General features: G+C 41.2%; 1 protein-coding gene across 7 annotated transcripts in view; it reads left to right on the top strand.

Annotated features, from left to right (window-relative positions):
• Window positions 1-26,881, top strand: part of ANKFN1 (ankyrin repeat and fibronectin type III domain containing 1) — a 444,226-nt gene that overhangs the window by 382,540 nt on the left and 34,805 nt on the right. For all 7 annotated transcript variants that reach the window (XM_070357280.1, XM_070357278.1, XM_070357282.1 and 4 more), the window contains 4 exons: window positions 2,594-2,809; window positions 15,361-15,527; window positions 18,268-18,418; window positions 19,951-20,119. In XM_070357280.1, coding sequence (XP_070213381.1) covers window positions 2,594-2,809; window positions 15,361-15,527; window positions 18,268-18,418; window positions 19,951-20,119 — 703 coding nt within the window. The remainder of the gene's footprint in view (window positions 1-2,593; window positions 2,810-15,360; window positions 15,528-18,267; window positions 18,419-19,950; window positions 20,120-26,881) is intronic.

Below are 26,881 nucleotides of genomic sequence, written 5' to 3'. Positions count from 1 at the left end.
TTAGAAATAAGTGTTAATGAGCTAAAGCCAGGTAACAATTCATGAATATTATGTCTTTTTCATTTTTCAAGGTGGGGGCAAAAGGATTTTACCCCAATTTTATTGTTTTCCAGGCCTTCATATCTTATTCCAGACTTCCTTCAACTTCCCGTGGCACTCCAAACTGAATACAGATCTTTAAGTGTTGTGCATCTGTCTAGGGCTTACTGACAGCCCTGAGATGTGCTGTGGTTACACCCTAGACGCTTGCTGGTGAACCATCATATGGCTTTTATCTCTCCTCACCATGTAGAATCCTCAGGGCTCCCAGATCTCCTAATCTTGACTGCATAGCATGACAGGTATTAAATGGTCTGTTCTTCCTTCAGGCTCTAAAGAACCCCACTTTTGTCCCCTTAGGATATGGCTGCAATTTACTTTCACAAGGATATTCTTCTTTCACGTTGGGCTCTTCCCAGAGCTAACTATCTAATTCAATTAACTATCAACATAGAATTTCAGAAAGATTTTTAGTGCTTTCTGTTTAGTCCCTTAGTCAACACATCCAAAGCTAAGAGTGGACCAATGGTAATAACTCTGCCTAAATGAAATGACCATCTCATTCAATGTCTACCCACCCACTTGGATCCAAAGCAAATCATATTTTCCAGTGTCCTAATGATGATACGTGAATTCAGACAACAAAAATTTCTTGAGCTATTACTACGTACCAGGCACTGTGCAAGGAACCCAGAGAAACAGAGATGGATCTCACGACATTTACATCAATCCACAGGAGAGCCAGGGTCATGCTAAGATACAAGTTGGTACCAAAAACAGTAGAGGACAAAAGAGGAGATGCTAAATTCTACCTATGAGAGTTGAGAAAGTCCTCCCAGAGAAGGTGAAACCTGAGATGAATCTTAAAAACAAGTAAGTGTTGTTTTCCAGTGGGAGCAGTGAAGAAAGCCTATACCCTACCTACCTGTATCAAGCTTGAGAGTGTACAAAATAGTTTCTCATACATTGCTTGATTTAATCCATCACTCTCTAAGGTAAGGATTAGCATAAGGGATGTCTGAGCTATAAGGACTCTTAATTTTAGCTGATGAAGCTCGGGGCCAGAAAGAGTAAGTCATTTTTCAAAAGTCTAAGTGTTAATGAACAGCAGCCAGCCTGAAACTCAACACCAGGATAACTAAAGACTTAACAGCAGTAATGTGCTAGAGTCAACTTGTCCTCACTTAGAAGAGCCAACTGTTAAGTAGTCAGAACTGTTCAAAGCCTGCTATCAAACTTTTGGTAACGTGAAATAAAATATTGCAAGAGTATTTACACCACAAAAATTGGCATATTCTATATATCAGGACTTTTTTTTTTTTTTTTGATGGCCGGTTTACCAGCATGCCATTGCTGATTAAGCCAGTATGACCTTGCAGCAAACTGCTTTATATATAAGGCTGTAGTAAGAGCCTTACCCAAATATTTCCCTATGATATAGAAGTTAATTGTTGGAAAGCAATAATCTGACTGAGTAGTTAGGCCATTTTTTAAAATAGTAAGCCTGCCAAATAAATTTTTATAATGTCAATAATTATTTATGAAATTTCTTATTTCTCAATATGCATTCTGTCCTTGTAAATTAAGAAGAAGAAAAAGACACAGTGCCTACCTATGAGGATCATGCCAACGTTTTTGTAAATGTGGATACTGATCAGCTGGCTCATTCATTTTTAGGTCATCCTAATTACTTATACAAATTCCAGTTCTACTTTTGCTCTCCTGCTAACAGGCTATCTTGTCAGCACTTATGTGAGCTCACAAAAATCACAGCTAAGCTCTGAGATGATTAATAATTTAAAAAAAAACCATAGATATTCAAAGGAAAGGGGGATTTTATCCTATTCATCCACTGCTCTAAGTTAAAAATCTCTAAACTTTGCATATTTGTAAAATTGCTTATTTTAATAACATCTGCCTGGGCCTCTCCAAAATTTAATGTGGCATCCTTCTCGTCTTACCTTTCTAAAAGTATTGTCTACCTTGTCGACCCAGCTCACAAACAATTTCAACAAAATTTTAAATAAATAGAACTCTCTGAAATGCAGATAAGTCAAACCAGGCCAATCTTCCAATTAAAGTATCTTGAAGGGAATGTGCAGTCATTTGGGGACCTGTACAATGTGCTACATTGTCAATTCACTTCTTCATTTTGAACAACCCCACTTCATACCAGCTTACCGTAGATCTCCTGAAAACTCCACAAGTAGCATACTTGAAATATCAGGCATTTTTCTTTAAAACATCTGGGATTCTCTTCAAGTGCTGGTAACTGAGGTTTATGTGCTGGTGTGTCTATGTGGGTAAGAGATATTTACAGACATTAAATTTGCTTAAAAAAACATAATTTTTGTGCCTCTTGCTATAATCTTCGCAGGCTTATGGTAAAGACATTTTCTTTGAGCTTCTGCTAAGTACATTTCTATGATGCTACATATTCTAAGTTTAAATCTGCTTAACAACAACAAAACAGCTTCTCAGAAACATCTTCTGTTGCAGTTATGTCGCTTTGTTGGCACATGATCAAAGCTACCAGAAATCTGTTCGTTTCTAGAATTTACTTGGGACACACAACTTGGGAAGAGTTTACTATGAACCCATTAAAGATCGACATGGAAACATCCTCATAGTCACCATCAGAGAAGTGGAGATGCTCTATTCATTTTTCAGTGGAAAATGGATGCAGATCTCGAAACTGCAAAGCCAGAGGAAGTCTCTCTCGACACCTGAGGAGCCAACAGCCTTAGACATTTTACTGATAACCATCCAGGTATGTAGTCTTTTCAATTTCCTAAAACATTTAAAGTTCCAAACTCACTTAACTGAGGCTCTAGTGACATATACCAAGAGCCATTTACATATGCAGTAATGGAACGAAGAGGTCCAGAGACATATCATTGTTTGCATTCCACACATAGGAAAGATTCAGAAACATCCTTAAGTTCTTCACTTCTACAAGCCCCTTCAAAGGCCCAAACAACTTCATATTTATAATTTTCTATTCTTTTCCTTAAGGAAAGCATCAAAAAATGGAGTTATTTTCAGGCCCCATCAAACTTGGATTTGCCCCTAAACATACAGCTAGAAAATGGCAGAGCTGAAATCTGAATTCAGATCTTCTGTTGGAAGCAGGATTCTTCCTGCTGTTATAACATCACATTTGGGGGCAGGGGTTAGGATTTTGGTGAGTAGGGGACGGGATAGAGAACTAAATAGTCATGGAGATGCGAACACCAGGCAGCTGAGATCCAGCTTCTCACCTGGACGGCAGAGCTGGAATGCAGACCTGCATCTTGTGCTCCAAGTTCCGTGCTCGCTCCATGCCACCCCACCGCCTCGGGTGTTCTTTCTCTCTCTCACACACACTCTCTTTTCTTTTTTGTCGTGCTGGGTCTTCACTGCAGGGCGCAAGCTCTCTAGTTGCCCTAACGGCTTGTGGGGTGTCAGCTCTCTGACCAGGGATCAAACCCACATCCCCTGCATTATAAGGCAGGTTCTTAAGCCCTGGGCCACCAGGGAAGTGCCCTCACACGTTCTTATGTGAACATGGGCTTCAAGCTGTGGTTTTGTTTTGTTTTTTCCTTCTTTTAAACCCAGTGATGAGAACGAGTTCTGTAGAGCTCTCCAGTCGTGTGGTAAAGCTAGGAGAAACAACTGCCTTAAGGCCTACATAACCAATGGCATATATCCACAAGACGGCCAATCTGGAATAATGGGAAAGGGCTCAATCTCACAAGCCAAACCTAAGCCTTGACCCAGTAACCCCACATGATCACCCTAAACAGCTAAACCCCTAGCCTGCTGACTTAGGTCCATCCTCCACCGAGGGGTGGCTAGTACAATAATCTCATCTTTCTATGCTCCTCTGGCCCAGATCAGGATAAAGTCCATCACAGCAAAGGTAAGCTAACTGGTCAAAGCCAATACCTCTGGATTTGGTTTCATCAATTTGGGTTCGTATGAAATTTATAGAGGGTGATGGTGTGTGTGTGTGTGTGTGTGTGTGTAGGTGGGAGCAGGGAACACAGACACATTCGTGGTTCCCCTTTCACCTTTTATAAGTAAGTGCTAAAAGAAACATTTTAAAAATCATAATAAATTGGGCTTTTACAGGGTGACTAATACACTAATCCCTTATAGGGATAAACTGGAGTCTGGGCTACCTTGCTCCTAGAAAACGAAACACATCACAGGCCCCAGCATGATATAATACCTGGTTTCTCCTAGACTTATTACATTAAAAATGTGTTACAGGTGCAGAAAAATTCCAATCTGGCAAAAAGTTGTTAGAGAAGGAGACCAAAAATAGAGGCAAGATCAGGTTTCCACACGGATCCAAGTGGAAAATTTACCCCCGCTGACTGGCACATTCCTGCTTGATGTCATTCCCACCCACCCCCTACTTCTCTTTTTTCCTCCTCCTACTTTTTCTCTCTCCCCTCCTTCCCACACAGGTCTCACACTAAAGAGAAAGTGGGTGAATAAAATCCCTAGGGTAATCACTCTTAGACTTAACATTTAATTACGTTAGGAGGTAGCCCCACCAATTCAACATAGAGATAGATCATGGTATTGACCAAAGGAGGCTGGATAATTCGCACAATTACAGGCCACAGACCATTCTTTTTTCTTAGGGTCACTAGAGTGATGACCACTAAGCCTTCTGATTGGAAGCCTGAGCTTCTTTCTGTTTCATCACACCACATTCTGAGGCACTGCTATGGAATAAGGCTGACAGGATGAGTCTTGACTCCACCGTTCCTGTTTATGTCACTGCTGCTGCTGCTGCTGCTGCTAAGTCGCTTCAGTCGTGTCCGACTCTGTGTGACCCCATAGACGGCAGCCCACCAGGCTCCCCCGTCCCTGGGAACTCCGGCAAGAACACTGGAGTGGGTTTCCATTTCCTTCTCCAATGCATGAAAGTGAAAAGTGAAAATGAAGTCGCTCAGTCGTGTCTGACTCTTAGCGACCCCATGGACTGCAGCTCACCAGGCTCCTCTGCCCATGGGATTTTCCAGGCAAGAGTACTGGAGTGGGGTGCCATTGCCTTCTCACTAGAACAAGTTATTTAATTTCTTACCTCCTGTCCTTCCTCATCTGAAAATAAAACCAACTTCACGGGTCTCTAATGAGGATTAAATGAGTTAAATATATAAAGCATTAGAAGAACAGCACAAAGTGAATGCTTAGCAAATGCTGTTGTTGTTGTTATTCATCAGTCGCTAAGTTGTGTGTGACTCTTTGTGACCCCACAGACTACAGCATGCCAGGCTTCCCTGTCCCTCACTGTCTCCTGGAGTTTGCTCAAATTCATGTCCATTAAGTTGGCGATGCTATCCAACTGTCTCATCCTCTGTCACCCCCTTCTCCTTTGGCCTTCTCTCTTTCCCAGCATCAGGGTCTTTTTCAATGAGTCAGCTGTTCGTATCAGGTGGCCAAAGTATTGGAGCTTCAGCATCAGTCCCTCCAATAAATATTCAGGATTGATTTCCTTTAGGATTGATTGGTTTGATCTCCTTGCAGTCCAAGGGACTCTCAAGAGTCTTCTCCAGCACCACAATTCAAAAGCATCAATTCTTCAGCACTCCCTTCCTTTACGGTCCAACTCTCACATCCGTACATGACTATTGAAAAAGCCATAGCTTTGACTATATGGACCTTTGTTGGCAAATTGATATCTCTGCTTTTTAATACACTGTCTAGGTTTGTCATAGCTTTCCTTCCAAGGAGCAAGCGCCGTTTAATTTTATGGCTGCAGTCACCATCTGCAGCGATTTTTGAGCCCAAGGAAATAAAATCTGCCATTGTTTCCACTTTTTCCCCTTTTATTTGCTATGAAGTGATTGGCATTAGATGCCATGATCTTAGCTTTTCTAAGGTTGGGTTTTAAGTCAGCTTTTTTACTGTCCTCTTTTTCACTTTCTTCTTTCACCCTCAGAAGACTTTTTAGTTCCTCTTCAATTTCTGCCATTAAAGTGGTATCATCTGCATATTGTTGTTGATATTTCTCCTGGCAATCTTGATTCCAGCTTGTGAGCCGTCCAGTCCGGCATTTCCAATCATGTACTCTGCATACAAGTTAAATACACATGGTGACAATAGACAGCCTTGTCGTACACCTTTCCCAATTTTGAACCAGTCTATTGTTCCATGTCCGGCTCCAACCATTGCTTCTTGACCTGAATACAAGTTTCTCAGGAGACAGGTCTGTCTGGTATTCCCATCTCTCAAGAATTTTCCAGTTTATTGTGATCCACACAATCAAAGGTTTTAACACAGTCAATGAAACAGAAGTAGATGTTTTTCTGAAATTCCTTTGTTTTTTTTCTATAATCCAATGAATATTGGCTATTTGATCTCTAGTTCCTCTGCCTATTTGAAACCCAGCTTGTACATCTGAAAGATCTTGGTTCACATACTACTGAAGCCTAGGTTGAAGGATTTTAAAACATAACCTTACTAGCTTGTGAAATGATCACAATTGTATGGTAGTTTGAACGATCTTTGTCACTGTCCTTCTTTGGGATTGGAATGAAAAATGACCTTTTCCAGTCATATGGCCACTGTTGAGTTTTGAAAATTTGCTGACATACTGAGTGCAGCACTTTAACAGCATCATCTTTTAGTATTCTAAATAGATGAGCTGTTAGTTATTTTTATTATTTCTCTACTCAGAAAAATCCAACCAATACTAGGTTCTCCTCGGGGCACACCCAGTTCATCTCCTCCTCATCCCTACTCTCCCAGGAGACCTTAAGTACTGGTTCATTCAACCCTTGGAGTATTTCACTACTTCCTCTCCTTTACATAGAAGTAAGGAAAAACTGTATAAATTTAAACTAAAAATAAAGACTATCTGATCCACAATGGAATTTTCAAAACAAATAAGGGCTTTAACACAATCTGGACCCACAACTAATGTACTAATCCTTTAGGGCCCCAGGGAACTTCCAGGGTCTAACCCATTCAAATTCCCGACCCTCTCAAGTATCAGACCTTCATAACAGGCCTCTCTCATGTATCTGGAAGGGAAAGAGAAACCCTTCCCACAGTTTTCTGGGAAGGAAAAGGGAGTTAGTACAGACAAGTTAGAATCCCCCTGAGCAAAGTAACTGGCGATGAACGCACAGCTGACCCTTGAACAAACATCACAGGAGTTAGGGGTGCTGATAAGCCCACCTCCAGCAATGAATTCACATATAACTTTTGACTCTTCCAAAATTTAACTACTAATACCATATCACTGACCAGAAGCTTTACCAATAACATAAATAATTGATTAACACATATTTTATATGTATTATCTAGTATATTCTTATAATAAGATTGAGAAAGGAAAATGCTATTAAGAAAATCATAAGGAAAAGAAAATACACTTGTAGTACTATACTGTATTTATCGATATCGTAAATTGATATCATCTCTTTACAAGATGAAACCTCCATCTGTCAGTACCTATCAAAACACTGTCTTATACAAAACACTGTAGATGTTATGCCCATTACAAACTGTTGATGTTCAGTTGCTTAGTCATGTCCGACTCTTTGCGACCCCATGGACTGCAGGAGGCCAGGCTTTCCTGTCCTTGCTAGACATCAAAAATGAAAAGATAATGTGAAAAAGAAATTCATATTTATTTATTAAGTATAATAATTCACACATTGATAATAAAGAAGCAGCAGTATGATTGCTTTGTGGTAGCCTAATCAATCCAATGTTGCTGAAGCTGAAACTCCAGTACTTTGGCCACCTCATGCGAAGAGTTGACTCATTGGAAAAGACTCTGATGCCGGGAGAGATTGGGGGCAGGAGGAGAAGGGGACGACAGAGGACGAGATGGCTGGATGGCATCACTGACTCAATGGACTTGAGTCTGAGTGAACTCCGGGAGTTGGTGATGGACAGGGAGGCCTGGTGTGCTGCGATTCATGGGGTCACAAACAGTCGGACACGACTGAGCAACTGAACTGAACTGAATCAATCCAATTGTTTCACAGTAGCCTATCCTATCGGAGAAGGCAATGGCACCCCACTCCAGTATTCTTGCCTGGAGAATCCCAGGGACAGGGGAGCCTGGTGGCTGTTGTCTATGGGGTCGCACAGAGTGGGACACGACTGAGGTGACTTAGCAGCAGCAGCCTAGCCTATACGCTATGAATGGTCATGAAATTTTTATGGCATACAGTATTACAGTCACATTCATAATACAATATAGGAAACATTGTTACTTTAAAAAAAATCTAATGTGATGATAGGCTTATAGGCAGTTTCTCCAAATATGAGAGACAAAATATACTATATGGTAATGTAATTCTTTGAAAGCAAAGTTATAAACCAGTAAGAAAGCTAAAACATTACTAATTTTACATTAAATATTCCTCACCTTATGCCTATGTAAGGATAGGCTATCCACTTCAATACAAGTCTTGTACAATACAAATGTATACATTATCCTACACATATATTTTTGCATATTTACTGAAATCCATTGATAAGTAGACTCACACAATACAAACTCATGTTGTTTAAGGATCAACTGTACTTCCATCAGAAAGGCCTCTCTCGGGTGCTGAGTTTCTCTGACCATAATCTTCAGGGATCACTTCAATAACTAGAAACTTCACCGGTGAAGTTTTTTTCTGAAGATTAATCTCTCACGCTTATACTTTAAAGTTTATAACACTTTGTCACATCTATTTGACCCTCATGAAAACCTAGTGAGGTTGAGTGGGAAAACTGTGTCCAATTCATAAATGAAGCTATGGATTTCAGGGAAGTAACTCACCAAGGTCATACCAGCCAAAAATGAGCCTGTGGGCCTAGGACCCAAGTCTTCTGACTCCTAGCCTGGTGCCCTTCCCATCTGCAGGGATGCTTTACTCACCGTCCCCCTCTTTTTCTCTAGACCCTTTTTAAAACTGTGGTCCTAGAGAAGCTATGATGAAGCTTGCCTGTATCTTCCTCCTATCCCTGCTTTCCTTCTCTTGTTCTCCTTAGGCATTTCCTGCACCTGAAGACACCCAGTATCTTCTTTTTACACCTGAGGTGCTCAGGACCAACTATCTCTTCTGTCCTTTTCTGCTATTTTCCTGAACATTCCTGCTGTGCCTCCTAGGATCACCTATCATAGGGGTTTAACACTACTGAAATCAGCAAGATTAATGGAAATGAGTCCATTGGACTGGGAATAAGAAACAACTGGGGTCACACAAAAACTTGTTCCTCAGTGTTCAGAGCAGAAGTATTCACAACAGCCAAAGAGTGGATAAAACTAAACGTCCAGTAACTGATAAATGGATATAAACAAAAGTGGTAATTCATACAATGGAATATTATTCAGCCATAAAATGAATGAAGTACTGATCCATGCTCACGTGGATGAAAGCATTATGCTAAGTTAGAAAAAGCCAGCCACAAAATGCTACACGATTAAATACCCAATGCAGGCAAATCCATAGAGACAGAAAGTAGATGAGTGGTTCCAGAGGCAGAAAGAGGAGGGACTGTGGAATGACAGCTAATTAATGCAAGGATTCTTTCTGGAATGATTAAAATAATCTGGAATTAGATAGTGCTGATGGTTGCACAACCCTGTGACTTTAAAAAACTGCTGAATTTCATACTTTAAAAGGGTGAATTTCACGGTATATGAGTTATATCTCAATATGAAAAAGTGGAAGTAATAAAGACTAAGGTTATCTGGAGAGCCCTTGTCTCATCTGAAGAACAGCCCTATTCAGCCGCAGCTAATTGCAGTGGAAGAAAGTGGTCCCAATGTTGAAATCTTTTTCAATTTTTAAAGAGAAGTCAAAAGTCCAGAATTTTGGATTAAATTTCTTTATTTTTTTAAAGTTAGAAAATAATTCAGAAACTTTACATTCTTGGCAGCCTGTATAATCTTGGGCCACCGGCCACCATTTTATGACCTCTGCTAACCCTGGACAATTCAGCTTCCAGGCCTTATCCAACCAAACAAAAGTTAATGGACAAGCAACTAATGTTGCTCCTCTAACAAGCTCTGAGGCTATCTGGTCAATGAAGAGAAGATGAGTAGCCCCTCCTCTGTACCAGCACCACATGTTCTCTCCCCAAGGTTCAGCCCCAGACCCTCACTACGTCTGGGCCTCTCACTTCATATTTAATAAACATTTTTTTCAGCACCAACTATGTGCCAGGAACTCTTCTAGGTGCTATAGAAAAAACAAATGATTAAGTCAAGGTCCTTGCTTTCAAGGAGTTCAGTCAAGGGAGGGAGACAGACATGTAAACAAATCAAGGTAATACAAGGCAGAATTAAACCAGAGCCTGATAGCAGCACAAACAGTGTACTATGAAAACACAGACAAAGTGACTATTAATTCTACCTGGAAATATCAGGGAAGGCTTTGTAGAAGAGGTGACATTTGGCTGAGCCATGAAGTGTAAGTTCACAAGGTAGAGAAAAAAAAAGAAGGACGGCGGGGGGAGGGCAGTTAGAAAAAAAAGCAGAAGATGAGAGGGAGGGAAGAAGAAAGGAAGACAGAAAAGAAGGGAGGAGGGAAGAAATTAAATAGGTAATTAAATAGAGGGCATGGTTAAAAAAGAAACGAGGGTGGAAGCTGGAAAAGTAGATCCCACCCTCCCTTGCATCCACAATGGACATTACACAACCTTCATCACACCAGGCTAAGAAAAATTTACCTGTCACTCTCACAAACCGAAATACGAGTTCCGTGAAAGGAAGGATCATGTCCTATTGACCTTGATGTCATTGACATCCTAGCATAACGCCTGATACCCAGCAGTAGTAGTGTGTGCTCAGTCGTGTCTGACTCTTTGCCACCCCATGGACTGTAGCCCACCAGGCTCCTCTGTCCATGGGATTTTCCAGGCAAGAATACGGGAGTAGGTTGCCATTTTCTTCTCTAGGTACTCAATGAAAGTTGGCAGAATGAGTGAATTCATGAACCAATAAAGAATCAAAGAAGAGAGATTAGGCTATATATGAGGAAGGGAAAAACAATCCATTTTGGTTGGAGGTAAGAGACTCAAGAGGACTGTAGTGGAAGTAGAGACTAGAAATGGAGATTAGAGGTCAAAGCAGGCAATACATAAACCCACAGGCATCTGACTTGGCTTAGGAGGCCTTTCTGGCTTCCCTGGTGGCTCAGCTGGTAAAGAATCCGCCTGCAAGGTGGGAGAGCTGGGTTCGATCCTTGGGTTGGGAAGATCCCCTGGAGAAGGGAAAGGCTACCCACTCCAGTATTCTGGCCTGGAGAATTCCATGGACTGTATAGTCCATGAGGTCGCAAAGAGTCGGACACGACTGAGCGAGTTGCACTCACTCACTCAGGGGGCCTTTCTAATGTACCTCAGATCATGTGAATAGGACATCTCTTTCTCTTCTCATGCATTTCACAGACTCCGAAAACATTCTGACTAACGAAGGATAAATGACTATGTGAAGGCAGGAAAACATATAGTAGATGCTCAGTAATAGTCATCACAAAATTGAATGGAAGACTGAATTACTCCATCCCAGAGTGACATTGTTTTTTACGTAACCACAGTATGTTCCCAACTCACTTTCTATTTGTGGTCAGTTCTGACCCCATGTTTTTTCTTATACTCATACCCATCCTATATTTTTACTCTTGGGTTTGGGTCTTTACAAGCACATTTTCTTATTAAGTTTCAACCCTAATTATGATAGGCTTATTTTTCCAATGCATAGGGTCATTCAGAGCTTTATTACTATTTTCCAGAAAATCAAAACCACACCAAATTTGGGACCCACAAATTTGATACACACATTCTTTATTTGTCTGGGACATCAATAAATATGCTGATCAGACTGGCTCTCAAGCCCAGTCTCCACTGCGCATCACTCAATATGTCCTGCTATCGCCATAATATCCCATCACCCACAAATCTTCAACCCTGGTGTTCAGCTTACAGATTATACTGGAGACATCTCCCTGGTCTATGGATTCTGTTCTTTTGCTATTAGAAATTAGAGTTGTCCATACGATTTGCCCATCACAAAACCAGGTTGACGCCTATGTAGTGTCTCAGGGTCTCCTAGTGACTGCAAATTGATTGCTTGATAGCTCACTCTCATTCTTCCCAAAGATCAATAAGTTGGTGGTCTTTAATTACCAGGGTCATTCTGTGTTTCTCCCCTTCCTATTTCAAAGATAGGCATATTTGCCCTTTTCCAGTCTTTAGGGACTTTTCCAGTTCTCAGTTACTTCTCAAAAATGGTCTGTGGCCACATGTTGTACACAAAGTACCCCTAGGGTGCATGTCATCGAATTCTGCTGATGTGAGTACTTCCATCTTTCCTTCTCTCATTAATTGTTTCTTTCTCTTTGATTACCTCTTCATGTCTCAGTATTTCACCTTGACTGAACTTCCTCTAGTTAACTATCTGCGATCAGCTCTGAAGACACAAGATGAAAACATTCAGCCTATCAATCACCTGATATAAGAGTTCCTTCCTTCTTAATCATGAAGTTAAATTCTTCAAGTCTATTTTTTGCCATATATCATAAAAGTTATCTGTTTGCTTTCCGATAATGCTAGGTACGTCCTCCTCCCGATTGTGATCATTCTTATTTTGTCCCTCTTCTGCTTTTCTCATACATTCTGTTTGTTTTTTTTTTTACTTTACAATATTGTATTGGTTTTGCCATACATCAACATGCATCCTCCACTAATAGATGGAGAAATATATATGGAATTTAGAACGACATACATTCTGTTTTAAAGATAAGGCCTGATTGCCACATGTGGCATACCTGTTATATGCAGAAATAATACTGGGTACTAAAGAAACTGCAATTAAAAAAAAAAAAAAAAGCCCTGCCATTAATTTAATAATCTAGTTCAACCAAACAACATAAGAAAAATATAAGTTAAATACTCCTTCCTCTGTATGCCTACATTGCCTCTATTATAAGCGGGTTTCAGTATATTGTAATCATTCCTTTACTTACCTGTTTTTCTTAACCTCTTTAAAAGTAGGGATTATATCAGGTTCACCTGAAACCCCAGTGTCTCCTATAGGACCTGAATCTCAGTATGCTTGATAAGGATGTGACAAAGAAGACAATACAAAATGACATATGTTATTCTCACTGCAAGAATAATGGAGTACGTAGCCATTCCCTTCTCCAGGGAATCTTCCCAACCTAGGCACTGAACCCAGGTCTCCTGCACTGCAGGCAGGAGGGCAGCCCATGTTAGATGTTACAAATGGTTCATCTACAGAGGAGGGGTCACTCCTTCATACATTTCTGTTCCATAATGAATTCTACACCATTCTAAATACTTTTTTTTTCCTCTTCTTTTTTGCCTTCCTAGAGGTAGCATTGATTCCCTCCTTTTTTACCCCCTTTGAAAACAGGCTAAACTCTGGCATATAGGAATCCTTCTCTTAGAATAAGTTTCCTGAGTCATCATGCCTATTTTATTTCACCACCACACTGCTCAAATGTATACAAAGTCTTACCTACTGATGGAGGGGGAAAGGGAGCATCTATATCACCAAATGTTTATTATCTGAGTCCCTGCAGTCGTGTAGAGAAGCAAAAGTCACAACCTTAGTAAGTCGGCACTTCTTGCTGCCCCAACTTCATTCGGTCTCTGCTGCCTACGGAACAGTGTGATGGGATGATTGGCAATTCAAGGCAAATTCAGCGCAAATCTATTACAAGGTAAACTTTAAAATCTTGTAAAAGTTACAACATTTTGTGAAGCTGACGAAGACAAGGAGACCTAATCAAATAACATGCATCAGTTCAGTTCAGTTCAGTCGCTCAGTTGTGTCTGACTCTTTGCAACCCCGTGAATTGCAGCACGCCAGGCCTCCCTGTCCATCACCAACTCCCGGACTTCACTCAAACTCACGTCCATCGAGTCTGTGATGCCATCCAGCCATCTCATCCTCTGTCGTCCCCTTCTCCTCCTGCCCCCAATCCCTCCCAGCATCAGAGACTTTTCCAAGGAGTCAACTCTTCGCATGAGGTGGCCAAAGTACTGGAGTTTCAGCTTTAGCATCATTCCTTCCAAAGAAATCCCAGGGCTGATCTCCTTCAGAATGGACTGGTTGGATCTCCTTGCAGTCCAAGGGACTCTCAAGAGTCTTCTCCAACACCACAGTTCAAAAGCATCAATTCTTCGGTGCTCAGCTTTCTTCACAGTCCAACTCTCACATCCATACATGACCACAGGAAAAACCATAGCCTTGACTAGATGGACCTTTGTTGGCAAAGTAATGTCTCTGCTTTTGAATATGCTATCTAGGTTGGTCATAACTTTCCTCCCAAGGAGTAAGTGTCTTTTAATTTCATGGCTACAATCACCATCTGCAGTGATTCTGGAGCCCCCCAAAAATAAAATCTGACACTGTTTCCACTGTTTCCCCATCTATTTCTCATGAAGTGATGGGACCAGATGCCATGATCTTCATTTTCTGAATGTTGAGCTTTAAGCCAACTTTTTCACTCTCCTCTTTCACTTTCATCAACAGGCTTTTTAGGCCCTCTTCACTATCTGCCATAAGGGTCACTGACAACTGAGAATCTAGCAGAGGCAGGCCAGTTAACAACTGAAGTACACACAAGGAACAAGGATCGTGTAAGAGACTGACTTGAAGATCAGTTTTTTATGCCAGAGGGGAAAAAAATATATGGAACCTTCAAATCCTTTTGCAAAAATTATCCTGTTCATGATCACAGTGTGAAAGTCAAATATTAGGAAGCGCATTCCAGCTATCATATAATTTAGGAGTGACCAATTATAACTCAAGTGTTAATAAGATATATTGCTATTACTTGTTTCATTTTTCAAGATAATCAGTCAAATTCTCCTTTTTTCCTACTTACTATAAAACTTTGACCCTTTTCCTGACACCAATTGTCCTGAAATAATGAGGCTTTTCTATACTGCTTTATCAGTTTTTACACTTACAGTTATGCCCCAGCTAAACAATAAACACTCCAAGGATAGAAATTATGAATTCTATTTTTCTTTAGTACCTTCTTCTACCACCACCAGCCCATTCCAAATCACAACTCACACATCTACTTGTGGAGCAGAAATCTGAGGAAAATAAGCATGCAGAAAATATTACTGACTGCCTACCTGACTTGGAGGCTAATTCTCCTGAAGGTTAAGATGGCTGTACCCACAATACATTCTCAACAGTCATGATGGTGATATCCAAGTTTTCTAACTAATCACTTAGCCAGAGCTCCTTTAACTCATGACACAGTGTACCTAAGAAACAAAAAGAGATTATCTTTTAATGTATTTTTTGTTTTCTTTTTCATCCTACAGGATATTCTTTCCTATCACAAAAGGAGTCATCAGCGTCTCTCTCCTGGATTATATCTGGGTTACCTAAAGCTGTGTAGCTCTGTGGACCAGATCAAAGTTCTTGTTACCCAAAAGCTGCCTAACATTCTCTGTCATGTGAAGATCCGTGAAAACTATAACATTTCCAAGTAAGCTATAAGTTTGGGTTTTTCTTGTGATGAAACAATGGTTGAAGGGATGGGTTTGATGTGCCAGAAGGAATCTGAAATGTGACTGCGGGTGAAGTCTTTATGATGAGACGCCTTCAGGGGCCAGCACACGGGGGCAAAGGCATCGCTTGGTTTTAACATTAGGGTAAGCCTGTGAGGCTATAGTTCATGGAATTCTGTCCATGGAATTCTCCAGGCAAGAAGACTGGAGAGGGTTGCCACAGCCTTCTCCTGGGGATCTTCCCAACCCAGGGATCAGAGCCAGGTCTCCCACATTACCGTTAAAGGCATAGCTCGGTTTTAACATTAGGATAAGCAGTGCACCCATTTAAACAGGATGCTCTCCTTTCACTTTCCTCTCTGCAGCCACTGACATTCAGGTTAGTGAACAGATGCCCTTTTCTTTCAACACTTCTATTTCCAAAATCTTTTCTCCATAACCTAAAAAGTCATATTTTTAAAAAATCACTTGTGTGAACGGGTTCTAGGAGAGTAATTGATTTCCCCCTAATCTTAAAGGACCCTCCCTACTCTCATTCTTCCCACTCCTAATCCCCTGACCTAAGGACTCCATATGTTTCCTATGCTCTACATGGTTCTCTAGGGAAGAAAAGACATAACAAGGCCTGAGTTTCTGAAAACTTCTCTATGGTTTGGCATTATGGTGAATTGCCCTGTTAACTTTGGAAAAGCTACCCAATCTTGGTAATCTGACCCAGCTTTACAACTAGCCCTCTAGTAGCCCTCTGAAAGTCTACTAAAATGAACTGAATTGTGCTCAACACGCAAAGCTAGATAAGAAAAGAAAATGAACTTGGAAAAGGCTTTGTCAGGCTTCGGTGACAATTGAGATCATCCTAATTGCACCTACAAATTTCCTTAACCAAAGGAGACTCTAATTTGATCATTTAAAATCTGGTCCCTAAAGTGCGAAGGACTTATTAACTGTAGTGTCTCACAGTATATACTAAATATTCCTTGCTGACAGTGAAGGCGATGAGGATGACACATGAGGTCTTTAGAGCACTCGCCAGCTGCCATATTCTCCTTTCCCTTATCACACACACCCAGACTTTAAGTCTGCCATCTGGTGGCCACTTCTACAATCAGCAGTAGTTATCTCCGGCCTTCCCAAGAGGCTCGTTTGTGGGTGGATTCTGCAACGGTTACTTTCATCCATTTTCTAGATTTGTGTCTTCAAGGTTTAGATTCTATCTTTTAGTGGTTGTACCAACTAATTTCCATGTGCCAAGGACCCAAGTTTCATTTCTACAAAAGATTCCAGTAGCCTTCACTGTGCCAGTTCCATCGCCCTCATCCTAAAGGCTAAACTGATTAGTTAGTGGTAGATGTTTAATGGTAATCCTCCTGGTAATTTATTTTCTAATTTGATTACAGATACTATTTTAGCAATGTGGTCCTTTAGATTTTGTGCATACTTATGCTAGTCAGAATCCCTCATCTAGTTTGGTATCAGTGATGGAAGAAAAGATACAGTTCCCAAGCAGGTTCTCAAAGATTTCAGTTATTTGTGAAGCCAACAGTATGCCCAGATTGAAGTGGGATTTAATTTTCATTTTTTTTTCCCTCTTATGGAGACAAAGGGTATATTTTTCCATAGTCTTTTCCAGTGTGGGAATTGAAATGAAACTGATATCATGAAAACAGAAACTTTTCTAAGAGGGGAGCTGGTTAAAAGAGCGTGTATTCTGATGCAAAGCTTATGTCACAATCAATTTCATTTTCTGGCTCATAGCTTGGAGCCCCAGTGACTATAACCCACCAGGGAGAGCCCTCAGAGGATTTTCACGAGGGTGGAAAACACGTTAGCACCTCCTCTCTTTCCATCCCAGAACAACAGGGCTTTCCTTTCCTCCCTAGCCTGCTCCCGAGAGCACATTGCTTCTCCTTGCCGTCAGGAGCAAATAGGCCAAATGAATCTGTTTAGAGACTTGTGCTAAAACACCTTACAGAAGCAGTGCTGCCCAAGAGGTATTTCCCTTGATCTTTTCAAGATCCTTTCGAAGAGCAGCTTTTGGGGGACAAATTGGATGTGCTTTCCCCCCACCTCCCTTCTTTCCCCTTCCTTTTTGCAGAACATTTGAAAAAGTTCATCGGGAAGGATGGTAGAGCGTGCAGAATAAAGACACAGATGACTGGTTTGAAAAGAGGACAAGATCAGGGATGTGTGGCCCCTGGTTCCTTTTATTGGAATTGCCTGGTGTTCCTGTTTGTGATTCTCCTCAAGCTTTTGGAAAGGGAAGGAAACCAAAATAGTGCCCACGATTACAACAGGCCAGGGTTGAAATGTGCCGTGTGGTTCCTTGCCTGAGTTGGATCAGAGTCCTGCGGTTACCCAACTGCTGAATTAACCAGCAGATGCCCCTGTGGTAAAATGTAGGGTCTTCGAACTTACAGGGGATCTTCAGGGAAAGAAAAATTATTTCAAAATATTTCAAAGCTCCAATCTCAAAAACGGATTCATTACAAATCAGACCTGCTGTTCTGAGGTATATGTGGTTTGATAGGTGAAATAAACTTGAAAAGAACTCATTTTAAGCTCTCTTTGGGTGGCAAAAAGTTCAAATTTCATGAACTGCATCAAGTTTTAACCACCAAAAATTGGTCATTCAGGTTCTGGACATATACACTGAAAATGTTCTGAGCTGTGTTCTGAACTTTCGTTGTATTTCTAATTTTAACTTGACTCAACATACAGGGAGGAGTGGGAATGGGTCCAAAAGCTTTCTGGCTCTGAATCTATGGAAAGTGTGGATCATACTTCTGACTGCCCCATGCAATTGTTCTTCTACGAGCTCCAGATGGCAGTGAAAGCTCTCCTTAAGCAGATCAATATACCTCTATATCAGGTACTAGTCTTTACCATTATTTTTATTTTCTTTTTATGACTCATGGAAACTGCATTATGGTGTAAAACTTGAGAGGTGAAAAATTACACGTATATACATTTTGTTCATTGATTTACATGTCGCTTTGCACATACATGCACATTTTCAGTCTGATGCCTACACGTGGACACTGAGTACACTTCTGTGCCTTTACTCTAGCTCTTCCATGCTGACGTCTTCCAAAGTTCCCAGACCCCACTTTATTGTGGTCTGGTCAAACAAGGAAAAATTGGCTAACCCACCCTGAAAGACATCGACTCTTAGCTTCAGGAGAGCATGAAGCAAGGGAAGTAAATAAATAAGTGTATAGTTAGATTTGCAAATGATTTCCTTAAGAACAGAAGATTACTGGTAATATAAATCTAGAGCAGTGGCCAAAGTTGTTCCATGCTATCTTTCCACAAACAGAAAATTTGCTGTCAAAATTACTTTCTTGTCTAAGTCCAAATGTGCAAATCTTACCTCCACTAATAAGCAACTTTTAAAAAAAGAAACCATTGGCTTAGAAGACAAGAGTGAAGGTTTACTAGGCTCTGTTTAGTGAGCTAATATCATGTAGCATTAGATTCTCTTGTTTTTGATCTGCATGTACCATCTCTCTGCACTCAATACACACACATACTATTCCTACACACACAAGTAAAATAAGCCAAGTTTAGCCTGCAAACAGGGAGACGGTAACAGGAGTGACTGGCTCTCTTTAAATAACAGAGAGACAACCTGAATTGGCCTCTGACCCAAGGAGACAAGAGGATAGATTAAAGACTCCAAGAGTGTTCTTCCGTTAAGGCACTGCTCTGATTACAAGTCAATGTTGCAAAGCTAGTCCAAAACAGCTAACGTTCAAAAAGGATAAATTGCACAAGATGCCATAAAGACACTAGGGGAGTTAACTGGATTATTCCAGGGGTGGCCATATACTCAGGAGGAGGGAAAAAAATGCCAGCTCAACTTCTGACAGTAGATACCATTAAAGGGTTTCTTGGGCTTAGCAGGTCTGAAGCAGCTCATATTTCATTGGTGACTCTTGGGCTACGCATACATTGGGAGCAGGCTGCCCAACTGCCTAAGAGTACATACAACATTTTTTTTTTTTTTTTGGTACTTGTAAAATTTTCTCAGTCCTTGGCCAGAAACTACATTTTCCCCCCTTAACCAACTTAAATTGAAACTAGTGGATTTTTAATTCAATCCATTTTTGTTGCTTCATGTAATTATATTCATCATTTTGAAAAGCCCACAGAACGCAATCATTTTCTGCTTTTATAAGAAGCATAAATGTTGTTTTCAGAGTTTATGTGGAACATTACTGCCTTAAATCTTGATTTTATATAGCATTATTAAATGGACTGAACCCTAATATTTATGTTGTATAAAAATTCCAAGCTTAAAGTCATGTAATTTTGTTAGATGTTTTATGCCAGTTTGGTGTTGTTTATGTAAGTGCCATGTTGTAACTCTCCTATTTTTCCTCCGCGCGTGTCCCTCTGCAGGCAAGGAACTTCCGCCTCTACACACAGGAGGTGTTGGAAATGGGTCACAATGTCTCCTTTCTTCTCCTGCTCCCTGCCTCAGACGACGTCTGTACAGCCCCAGGACAGAATAATCCTTACACCCCACACTCAGGGTTTCTTAACCTCCCTCTTCAGATGTTTGAACTTGGTATAGTAGCTTGTTTCACCTAGAAATATTAACCCAGCCTCCTTATAATAAAATCACAAAGTTATATCTGTTCCCCCTTGTCCCAGTGGAGGGTCAATAAATCACATGATGGCTTTGGCAACAACCCTTCCTAGAACTGTGTACAAGTCTGAGAGAAAGCAAAGCTCCAAGACTATGTGCCTGAGCAATAATTACTGAAACTTAGCTAAGGCCCAATGGAGAGGAGGGACTTCTAAACAGAAAGTTCAGTTATCAGGCTGCAGTTCTTGCCTCCCCCTTGCTTTCCTAAAGCATAAATATAAGAACTGATGTTTTCATGAAAAGCACTGCCCCTTCTCTTTCTTTTTTTCCTCTCTCCCCCTCTTCCTGCCCCCTCTTTCCTCCAACTGGGAAAAAAAAAAACTGAAATTAAAATGTAAAGCGTGTGTCAATTTAAAGCAGAAAAAGGTCTGTAACTTTAAGTAGTGCTAACTTATTAAATAGACTCTAAATTTCTAACAGACCATTGGAGAAATTGACAGGGTCTCCCAGGATGCAATATTGTGATTATAATGTGGGATTCTCAATGGTAGAAGATCTCATCCTGACTTTCAAAAATGGGTAGCCTGGGCCCCGGGTTCTCTATTTTTACAGAGACTCCTGCTGCCCACTGAAAATGTGAATAGGGAGGCTTTGTCTCCTCCCCATGCTTCATCTTGTAACAGGCCAATAAGAGGCAATTAACAAGAGTTCCGTCAGTTCAAATGGACTGTAGGATTTGTGGGAGTGGGAGTGAATGGGTGGGTGAAAGGAAGGCAGTCTCTCTTTGGATTGCTCCCCAGCTACCAGATTTAGAAAGAGACAAGGCAACTGCCTGATGTTTCACTTTGAGACCTGGGCATCTGGATTTGAATTTGTCTCAAGTCTCCCAGTTTCCCTTGCTCCAAGGAGTTTACATGCTCAAAAGCTGATGAACAGCAATTGTTACTTTCCAGAAGAGGGAAAGTTGTTAAGAGAAGCCTGAATCGGACTTGCAGACGGAGACTCGAGGGTACTAGGTCCCCTACTGTGTGGCACTGGCAATCAGTTAGCTTTCCTGTACCTTTTCTGTGCCACATGACTGATAATATTGGTCATACCACTCCCGAGATGCCTGGATGTGAATGTGACCATTTAATGAGTTCCCCATTAGTGAACATTTTTAGTCTATGATGTAACTGCACTGCTGTTACAAAACATCGTTTGAGTCAAAGTATCTCAGTTCAGGTCCACAGATACACATCAGGGGTCTACTGTAGAGATTAAGAGAGGAGTTAAGACAACGACTCTGCCCTCAAGGGGCTTTTTAGTACAGTGGTAGGAGTGAAATAAAAATACAAATTAAATTTTAAAATACGTATAATGTGCTTAAATCTTAAGTATTAAGTGATACTGAAAAAAAGAAAGGAAAGCACGTTTTCTTAAAGAAGGTATCAGAAAGCCACCTTGGAGAGAGGATATTTGTTGTAGGTGTTAAAGAATGGACTGGATGCTAAGAACAAGGATAATGAAATCTTTTTTGTCAAAGGGAGCAGAATGAGCAAAGACATAATAGAAGAACTCAGAAAGAATCAGAAAAAGAACACGTGGTCCAGTTGAGCTAGATCTGGGAAAGGACTTGAGGCAACAGTAGCCATAAACCTGTGAGGACAAGCTGCAGTCACATTGGGCAGTATTTTAAGAATCAGGCTGAGGAATACATTTAAGATGAACTGAAAGCAGGATTGGGGAGATAATTCAGAGGTTATAATAATATTTTGATGTCACAGCAGAAACAAATACAAAGGAAGCAAGTGTAGATGTGAGAAGCATGGGAAGCAACCGACAAGACTGGGCAGCTGTTTGAATGAGGACAGTCAGAGATCCGAGACATCTAAGCACCCCCGTGGTTTTCAGTTTCAAAGACCCTGAGGATATTGCTACCATTACCAGAAATAATGAAATCAGAAAAGAAAATGCTGTGGGGAAGAATATGATGCTCTTAGCTCTAAATATCTTGAGCTCAGTGGTAAAGAATCCACCTGCCAAAGCAGGAGATGGAGTTTTGATCTCTGGGTTGGGAAGATTTCCCCTGGAGTAGGAAACGGACATGTGCTTCAGTATTCTTGCCTGGAAAGTTCAATGGGCACAGATAGGAGCCTGGCGGGCTATAGTTCCTGGGGTCCCAAAGAGTCAGCCATGACTGAGCATGCACACACCTCGAGTCTGCAGGTGTTAATTCAACATCCAAGCGGACATATGCAACTGGCAGTAGAAATGCAGGACACAGAGTTGGTTACTAAACACAGGAATTTGGCTGGACTCTACTGATAACAGATGAAGCCATGAAAGTGAGTGATTTCCCATGGGTAGATAAATGACAGAGAAAAGAACTAAAGAAAACCCTTTACTGGAGAGTGAACTGAGAGCCCATTCTACGTAAAAAGGCCACACTGTTCCATGATCACAGACAAATAATACATGAGGCTCATTTCTCGATGTTTCAGTGGCCTGGGTGGGAACAATCAATGGTTTAGTATCAATCATGATAGTACACGACTCCCAAGACCCTGGAAAACCAAGCCCTGCAAGCATCCTATCTTTCTTCCTGGGAGGCTCCCACACTATTCTTGGGCAACCACTTTATCCTACCGCCTTTACTCTCCATTCTACAATTTCCTCTCTTCACTCATTTCTTCATTAATTCATTTATAAGTATTTATTAAGTAACCCACTATGTGCCCCTCTTCCCAAGTGGCTAAGTGGTAAAGAATCCTGCTGCCAATGCAGGAGACGCGGGTTCAATCCGTGAGTCAGGAAAATCCCCTGGAGAAGGAAATGGCAACCCACTCCAGTATTCTTGCCTGGGGAAATCCCATGGACGGAGGAGACTAGCAGGCTATAGTCCATGGGGTCACAAAAGAGTCAGACACAACTTAGCGACTAAAACTTAGCAACTAATTATGTGCCAGGCATTCTTCCAGGTATTGAAAAATCAATGAACAAACTCCTCATGGAGCTAATAATATTCCAGTGGGGGAGACAAATAGTAAACCAATCAACAAACATTAATATTGGAAATGTCAGACAGTAGTGAGAGCTGGAAACAAAAATAAATCAGGATAAAAGACTAGACTGAAAGGACAGGAACTGCACTTTTGTATAAGATGATGAGAAAAGGCCTCTCTGAAGAAGATAATCTGAGCAGAGATGAGAGATTTCCATGAAATGAAAATCGCAAGCGCAAAGGCGTTAACAGTAACAGTGTGCTTGGCTGAGACATCAGTATAGATGGAATGTAGGCAAGCAAGAGCAACAAAGAGAGAAAATGATATCAGGTCAGCATCAGAAGATCATTCATGGCTTCATAGATCATAATAAGGACTTTGGATTTTATTTTAAGTGTGTTGGAAATCCAATGGAGATTTTCGAGTAGCATGACTTTTTAATATAAGCTTTAGTATAAGTAACTTTTAATACAAGCTCTGCAGAATACAGTAGTCCCATAGGGTGTTCCTTCCTAGGATTACCGATGGGGGAGAGAGACGGTCCTACAGGAGGATGCTGTGAGACTCTATGAGCAGGGTCGAGCTGGTGCAAAGTGGTACAATCATAGACCCACTGCCCCCCACAGCTTGAGGGCTGATATCCCCAACCCTTTGGAGAGGAAGAGGATAGCACTCCTCTGCAGTTATAAAGCATGTGTCTGGGGGACAACAAGGCTCACTATTCATGTTGCCCCAGAAATAAAAGGAAAAGCCCTTAGAAACTGTCCTGAGATGTGGCCTCTTGGGGAGGCCTATACTGAGGAGGTCACCCTGCCCTGACCTCATGGGCAGTCACAGCTGACTGTAGGCCTATGAAGAGGAAAGCTGACTTTTATCGATTTCATTGACTCTATGACTTTGACTGCCTCGATGAGCAAGATTAAGAAACTGGGAAATTTTTTAAAGCCAGTTTGAAGCCTGGTATGCATTTTATACTTCAGTGTTCGGCTACATGCTTCATTCAACAAACATTTACTGAGTTTCCACTATATGCCAGTACTATGCTAGGGCTGGATACACAGACATTAATAGGACACAGTCTGCTAACTGGAAACCTAGAACCCAGTGGGGGATATTATCTATACCAACAGTCCCAATCCAATGAAAATTCTTCTGTGAGAGGTCAGTTGCTGAATTTCAGAGGAAAAACACCTAATCCTTTCTTACAGAGATAAGATCTAAGACAGACTTTGAAGTATAAGTAAACATTCAGGAAAAAAATAAAGGTAGACCAGGAAAGGAAAATCATTGTAAGCAGAAGGAATAGCTTGCACAAAGGTTTGGAGACCTAGGAAAAACGCATCTCACTTAAGTACACTCTGAGTAGCTCACTGTGACAGATGCTTCAAGCATCTGAGCAAGTGTGACGGGAGACAAAACTAAAATTGAAAAAAGGAACAATCACGAAGGGCTAAGCCAGTTAGACTTTATTCTATAAGCAATAAGGAGTCATTAAAATTTTTTAAGGAAAAGAATAATATGGTCTTACTGGGTTTTAACCACTCTGTGGATTGCAGGGCAACGAGAAAAGGGCTGGGCCTGGAGGCAATGAGACAGTTAAGAGACCGGCCCAGGTGGGCATTGATAAGAACTCAGATGGAGACTGCCACAGCAGGGGGACAGAAGAGAAGGCAGGGGCAAGAGGAATTTAGAAGTTAAAATCAATAGGACTTTGTGATTGATTCAATGTGGTTGAAGAGAAAGATGGAGGAGCCACGGAGTCTGAATAGGGTGCTGAAATGGATAACGCTGCCATCTACCAAAACAGGAAATAAGAGGGGAGGAACAGGTTTGGGGGAAGGGAGAGATGATGAGTTAGTTCAGTTTGACAAATGATGAGTTTTGTTTGAGGTGCCTGTGGGATATCCAGGCATTGAGCCTAATGGAATCCAGGCCACAAGCTTATAAGAAATGGCACAGTCCCAACCCTCATTCCTAATGCCCATTTTTCATGATTTAGGATACCATTCCTGAATTCCAACTGTCAACTCGTTCACTACCAGGAATCTTTAGAGAGGCATCTTATGCCCAGGTTCTTTCTGATACCTTGGCAGAGAACCACAGAACTAAACTGACCTTAAGAGGTAATCTTACTGGTTCCTTAGCTTCCAGACTAGGCTACATGGCCCAGACTGATGGGACTCTATTGAGTAAGAGACCTTTAGGAAGAATATTCTAACCTCAATCCTGTTCTAATATTCAAACTACTAAATGCCCCATTCTTCCCAGGGGGATGGGGAAAGGATGTGAACAAAAATTCACTTTGCATCTGATATGTGCCACATGCTGTCTAGGCACTTTATTATTATGTTGTTTTATCCTGCTGATGCTGCTGCGTCGCGTCAGTCGTGTCCGACTCTGTGCGACCCCACAGATGGCAGCCCACCAGGCTCCTCTGTCCCTGGGATTCTCCAGGCAAGAATATTGGAGTGGGTTGCCATTTCCTTCTCCAGTTGTTTTATCCTAGGTAGACATTATTATCCTCGTCTTAGCTATAAAAAAAAAAAAACAAAAAAAAAAACCTGAGGCTCCCTGGGGTTATATGCCTATTATGAAGGTAATAAGTGGTAGAAGTGTAATTCAAATCCAGTTCTGTCTTATACCGAAGCCTGAGTACTTTCTGCCCTACAGTACCCCTAATCTGACTTCCAGTGTCGGTGCTGATGGCATTTTAGTCTGTCACTATCTTATAAAGAAAAAAGACAGAGAAAACACCACAGAAAATTAGTCTTCCTTTGTAAATTACTAACAAATCATGCGGTCTGGGATAATGCATTTTTGTATCCTTATACCATTTTGACTGCAAAATGCATGTGATTCACATTAGGAAAAAAATTAGAAGCTTCCAGTCTATCCTCCCCTTCTCAGTGATGGCTACCAAATGTATCATTGCTAAACCACAAAAGACCATGTTAAAGTCACATTTGTTAAAGTGACATTAAAGGCTCCGGATGAAAACCACTAGAGTGGGAAAGTGAAGCACCGTCCTTGTCGTTGGAAGGTCCTCGGCGCTCACTGTGGCGGGTGGCGCGGCCGTGTGGGCGGTGGGAGACCACCCACTGATCCGAGGCTCTGACCACAAAGAGACGCAGCGAGAGGGAGCTGTGGACACCCTGGCGTTCTAGAATTCAGATGGGACTTATAGCATTTCCTCTAAAGAAATTCTTCAGGGCCTCTATCTTCCAGTCATATTTTAGAAAGAAGGGAAAAAAGATGAATTTTTTTTTTTTTTTGCAACTTGGTTTGGAAAGGCAGACTGTGAGACACTTCACTCTTCAGCCAAGAGAGGACATCTGTCAAGCGCAAACAGGATATAATTCCTCCTTGAAAGGCATGAAGACACATTCAGGGAGCTACAAGGGTCAAGAGTAAGCTGAAAAGTAACCCTGACTCTTTCCTGTAGAGCAGCCAGTAAATATCAGACTTGAAATATACCTTTTGAAAGAGGAAAATCAAACGCATCTTGAGGAGAGAGAATAGAGGGGGAAAGGAGACTTTGGAATAAAGGTCTGCTCTCTTTAGATCATGGCATACATTTTGTTGTTCATTCAGGCAATAAACTTTGAGAAGTTGGCTTCCCTGGTGGCTCACATCATAGAATCTGCCTGCAGTGCAAGAGACCCGGGTTTGATCCCTGGGTCAGAAAGATCCCCTGGAGAAGGGAATGGCAACCCACTCCAGTATTCTTTTTTTTTTTTTTTAAATTTTATTTTATTTT

Source organism: Bos mutus, chromosome 19, assembly GCF_027580195.1.
Source record: "Bos mutus isolate GX-2022 chromosome 19, NWIPB_WYAK_1.1, whole genome shotgun sequence".
Taxonomy (NCBI): Eukaryota; Metazoa; Chordata; class Mammalia; order Artiodactyla; family Bovidae; genus Bos; species Bos mutus.
The sequence above is the reverse complement of the archived record's forward strand: the minus strand, read 5'-3'. Positions and strand labels throughout refer to the sequence as shown.